Genomic DNA, 6,006 nt, shown 5'->3' with positions numbered 1-6,006 from the left:
ATGAAACGTTTTAATTTATGAATGATTACCTCAGTGAATGCATGACATGACTGAATGATGTTTATTTATTATGAATTGTGGCACCCTTATTTCATGTACTCTGAATAATTTTTTTAAATTGCCGCGGGGTTAGTAAGGGGTGTTACAATTAGTATCGGAGGTTCCTGCAGATACTCTTTCACTTTTTCGAATGCTTTTTGACAATCATTATTCCACCTGGCCGTCTGATCTTTTCTCAGCAATTTGAATATTGGTTCACAAGTGGTCGTAAGATGAGAGATGAATCTAGCAATGTAGTTCAATCTCCCTAAGAAACCACGAACCTCTTTTTCTGTTCTCGGCTCAGGCATCTCTTGTATAGCTTTTATTATTGCAGGATCGACCTCAATACCTTTCCCACTAACAACAAAGCCCAACAACTTTCTGGATCGCACTTCGAAAGTGCATTTGTTTGGATTCAACCTCAGTCTGAATTCCCGAAGCCTTTCAAACAACTTCTGCAAGTGAACCAAGTGCTCTTCTTCAGTGTGAGATTTTGCAATCATGTCGTCGACATACACTTCAATCTCTTTGTGAATCATGTCGTGAAAAAGAGTCACCATGGCGCGCTGATGCGTTGCCCCTGCGTTTTTCAACCCAAAAGGCATGACTTTATAGCAGAAAGTTCCCCATGGTGTGATAAACGTTGTTTTCTCCATGTCTTCTGGTGCCATCTTGATCTGATTATACCCAGAGAAGCCATCCATGAAGGAAAACACTTTAAAAGGAGCAGTATTATCCACCAACACATCAATGTGGGGAAGAGGAAAATCATCTTTCGGACTCGCCCTGTTCAAATCTCTATAATCAACACACATCCTGACCTTTCCGTCCTTCTTAGGCACAGGAACAATATTCGCAACCCACGGCGGGTAATTCACGACTTACAGAAAACGAGCATCAAATTGTTTCTCAACCTCTTTCTTAATCTTCTCAGACATATCTGGGCGAGTCCTTCGAAGCTTCTGCTTGACAGGAGGACTATCTTCCTTGAAAGGTAAGACGGTGTACCACAATATCTGTATCAAGACCTGGCATATCCTCGTAGGACCAAGCAAAGATATCCGCATACTCTTTCAACATATCAATAAGCCTCTGCTTCACACTACTCTCAAGTGCAGCCCCTATCTTGACTTCTCGGACCTGCTCTTTAGTACCAACATTTACCATCTCGATTACCTCTTGATGCGACTGAATCGCTTTCTTTTCCTGTTTCAACAATCTAGCCAACTCGTCGGGAAGATCACAATCTTCATAAGCTTCCTCCTCGGCTTGGTAGATCGGATTGTCAAAATCATAATGAGCAATAGCGGAACTGTTACCAATGGAATCCATGGTAGTGGAACATCTGCATGATTGATGTTTTTATTTTAGTTTTATTATTAAGCCATGTGCAAGTGTGTGCAAAAACATTGCCATTTAAAGGAAAAGGTTAAAAAGAAAGACAAAGAGCAAAACATTTGTATGCAAAAACGTCCTTTTATTTCATGATTAACTTTGAAAATGCAAACTGCATGGCCTTACAAATGATTCATTACGCCTTGGGCAGAGCGTAGGAAATATGACATGATAAGAAAAGTAAAAAATAAGGAATTTACTCCTTGTGTAACTTGGATGACATCTTCAATTGTCCAGTTGCTAGGCACCTCTCCGGGAATACTTGGACGAGTCCAGCTATCAAAGTCACAATCACTATCCACCTCTTCACCGTTGACAATGGCATTCATGGCTGGACCCCCATGGGTAGGCATCGGATTATTGACAATATTGGGTGTAGGAGTGAATTGAATAATCTTTTGATCCAACAAGTCCTGGACTTTATTCTTCAACGCAATGCACCTCTCTGTATCATGGCCAACTGCACCAGAGTGGAAAGCACATCGTGCGTTTGCATTATAATTCGGAGATTGTGTGTCCGGAGCATTCTGAGCATCTCTCAAAGTAATTTTCTCAATCTTGAGCAAATGTTGCAACACCTGAGCATAGGTCATGGGAATCGGATCAATCTTTCGGTGAGGCCTGGTCCTGGGAGGATAGCGATCATTATTGGAACGCTGTCCCTGTTGTTGTTGTTATTGTTGTTGCGGCACTGGGATCATGACAGCATTAACCTGTGAATTGTTTCTCCCTAAACCCTTTCTTCCATATATGGCATCTGCATTTCCTTCCTTCCTTCTGGCATAACCCTCAGCTTGTTTCTTATCACCAGCATAATTAGAAGAAGCTCCTAACTGAATTTTCCCCATCTTTAGACCCATCTCGACACGTTCGCCATATCTCACCATTTCAGAAAAGTTAGCTGAAGCACTACAAGCCAAGTAATAGTGTCGAGACAAAGTACTGGTGAACATATCAATCATCTCACGCTCAGTCATAGGTGGCTGAACCCTCGCAGCTAACTCACGCCATTTCTGAGCGTACTCTTTGAAAGATTCTTTAGACCCCTGAACCAAACTCTGCAACTGGGTCCTATTGGGTGCCATGTCAACATTGTACTGATAGTGCTTAATAAAAGCCTTCACAAGATCTCTCCAAGAATGGATATGAGTGTGCTCAAGTTGAACATACCACTCCAAGGAAGCCCCAGCAAGACTATCCTGGAAGAAATGCATTAGGAAACCTTCATCCTCTGAATAAATTGACATCTTGCGATAGTATGCTTTGACATGAGTCACGGGACAAGTCGCCCCATTGTATATGTCAAAAGATGGAACTTTGAATTTCGGTGGGATCCTCACACCAGGAACCAACCCCAAGTCATTGATATCCATGCCTAACACCCTTTTGCCTTCAACAGCCCTGAGACGTTCCTCAATCAGACGATACCTTTCAACTTCATCATGTGCACCCTTAGCACTATGCCTTGATACCTGGTCAAAGTTCTCAACATTGAAATCCAAATTACCACGGTTCTGATTATCTCTCCTTCCCAACAGACGAGATGGAGGTGGAGGTGGAAACCCGTGATGCTGATTGAAAGGATTATAGTGCCCTCCCACGTGATCAAACTCATTCGGATCATGGTGATCGTCAATTCTACCAGACACATCGTCAAACAGCCCCGGATGTCCTCCATTCTCAACCCTTCTGGAGTTCTCGACGAGAACCCGCAAGTCATCCTGCCCCTTGGTCACATTAGTCAATGCTTCCATAAATTGCGCCATCTGCGCATTCATCTGCTCCGTCAATTGAGCTCTCATCTCTGCCATTTATTCCTGAATCTGTTCCATCTGCCTTCTCTGATTGCTCCTAGTCGGATACGGGTGATTAGCCATTTTAGAACTCCTTCTGATAACAAAACAGGGAGACATAAGATATAAGACCTGCAAAACCTGCAAATATATGACATGTATGATATATGAATGATATGCATGAAATGTTTGCCAATTTTCAGGTATCCAAGAGTTCATCCCACTTTCAGATAGGACATAGCAACCCTGATACCGAATATATTTGAATAACAATCCGCACACGAGAATAATTCGACAAACTGAGCATATTTCATTCAAACATAACTGAGAATTTGAGTTCATACAAATAAAACACATAACCGTGTCACAATGTGCTCATAAGGCATACAAAAGAAATCCAGAACATCCATAATGCGACCCCATCCAACAATCCTGGACATGGGTGACAAATATCAAGCATAAACATCAAATCAACCATCATAGACCAAACAAATCCACTCCACAGCGACACTAGGATCGTCTGGTAACAGAATGAGCTCCTCCATCTCCTCTCCGCTGGGCTCGGAGTCTTGCGAGCTCTTCTTCAAGTCGAGCCGACTTGGCTTTTTCTTCGATCAATTGCTTTTCCGAATCCTGCACCTTTCTCTTGCTATTGTTTTCGGACCTTCGCAACTTCGCACATTCCTGCTGTTTTCGGTACAAGCTTTCTTCCATCAAGTCATGAGATCGCCTTTGGGCACGTGTCATGTTTGAACCTTCACCTTGCGCATGCTTGAGCTTACGAGCCAATTCCGCCTTTTCGTGATCTTGAAAATACCTCTCCAAGCCAACCTCATTGTCCTTTGCTTTTAGTTTGATGTTGTCCGCTTCGGCTTGAATATAGAGTTCAGCCGCAACTGTATCAGATAAAACCACGGGAGGTTGCTCATACAATGGACATGACCTCGCAAATGGTAGCAACAGATTTGCCACTCTTGCCTCAACCCATTTCATGTAAGGACCCATGGCAATAGGAACCTTCTTGCTCTAAGTAGTCTGATCCCTTCTATGGACTTTAGTCCAAGCATACGCTATCTTCTCTAGCTCCAGAGGATCTTTACCATCAGCAAAGTACACTGATTCAAACGCTTCTACATCATTCTGAGCCCTTTCCATTGCATATCCCAATTGACGATAGGCGAGCGTGGGATTATAACTAATACAACCTCTGGTTCCCATGAGAGGAACGTTGGGATATTGACCGCAACTAGTGATAATGTTCCAAATCTTCCCCACACAATAGTTCCACCTGACGTCATAAGATGTGAGGTTAACAATCCTATCTGACCACTTAAGAGAACTCTTCTTGAACACAAAAGGTCCTCTCACCGGCAAATGCAACATGAACCACTGATACAACAACGGAAGACAAGAACCAACAATATATCCTCCCTTCTTACTTCTCGAATGGATCGAAAAATAAGCATCCGCAAGCAACGTTGGCACGGGGTTTTTGTTCATAAAGACACAAATCGCCGCCAAACTCACAAAGTTCTCTCTTGAGGGGAATAGGACAATACCATAAATCATGATAGCAAGCAAACGACTAAAATCAACCCACTGCTCCTTCTTAGCCGCATCCTCAGCCCCACTAATCAAAAAGCAAAGATAGAAACCAGAAACACCGCTCGATGACTTCCAATTTCTTTCCACCTCCTTTATACCCATGTGAAGAGCTTCAGCTATTTTTTCAAATCTCACAACCTCGGGAACTCGAACGAAAGGTACATCATCAGTGATTCGGATGTTGAGTATGTAAGAAAATTCCTCGAGCGTTGGGACCAATTGATAGTCCTGAAATGTAAAACATCTCAAGTGCGGATCATAGAACTGAAATAGGGTGATCAAAGCCATTGGATCGAAAGATGTATTAAGGATGGAGAGCAAATTGCCATAGTCATGATTGAAATGACGGAGAACCTCCCCTTTCAACCGAGAACTCAAACCAATCAACCCCGAAACATCAATATCCGGAATCTTATAAGCTCTGGTATGCCTCATACGTTCTTTGACAGTATCAGTGGAAATGTCCATCTTCAACTTGAGTGAACTCTTGAATAGCCCTGAAAAACATGACATGCAAATGCTTGTTATCATTACTTTTTTTTTGCATTTCTTTTGGGAAATAAATATGCTATGATGCAAAGTGGTGGGACTTGTTGCCGCCCACCGGGCATTCTGGACTGCCGGCAACACACATAATACAGAGCCAAAGATTCGGCCCCAAATAGTATACCACACGGAACATAGAATGTCAAACCACGGAACCAACACCCATAGTCAACAACACACTGGAATAGAACACAGATCACCACTCGAACAAGAACCATAGTACCCCACGGACAGGAACCAATAGTACACTCGAACGAGAACAGCGGTAACCCTCGAACAAGAACAGCGGTAACCCACGAACAAGAACAATGGTAACCCACGAACGAGAACAGCGGTAACCCACGAACAAGATCCAAAGTCACCATCAATGTACCTGTTAATCAATGATTGATTCCCGCCCCACTCACGGGTAAATCTAGGCCAAGGTAGGTCAAAAAGCCAACAGAGGATCGAATGTAGGCGCTATCATACGATATTGCCTCATTCCATCAAGCTCTGCCCGTGGATACGTGATCAGATCAATCAGGCATACGCCTTCTGTCCGTCACGGCCACTCTAGTCCTAGTTCCTAAGGTATCACTCATAGCCTGGGTATTGGGTCTTTTACCTCTTGAAACACCCACCC

At 43.1% G+C, this 6,006-nt stretch overlaps 1 protein-coding gene across 1 annotated transcript; it reads right to left on the bottom strand.

Annotated features, from left to right (window-relative positions):
* Positions 1-4,256: 4,256 nt before the first annotated feature.
* LOC131634686 (uncharacterized) lies at positions 4,257-5,366 on the bottom strand. Its single transcript, XM_058905323.1, has one exon. It carries the CDS (start codon positions 5,364-5,366, stop codon positions 4,257-4,259), a length of 1,110 nt encoding a protein of 369 aa, XP_058761306.1.
* Positions 5,367-6,006: the final 640 nt, after the last annotated feature.

This window comes from Vicia villosa, unplaced genomic scaffold (assembly GCF_029867415.1).
Source record: "Vicia villosa cultivar HV-30 ecotype Madison, WI unplaced genomic scaffold, Vvil1.0 ctg.001334F_1_1, whole genome shotgun sequence".
NCBI classification, from domain to species: Eukaryota; Viridiplantae; Streptophyta; class Magnoliopsida; order Fabales; family Fabaceae; genus Vicia; species Vicia villosa.
The sequence above is the reverse complement of the archived record's forward strand: the minus strand, read 5'-3'. Positions and strand labels throughout refer to the sequence as shown.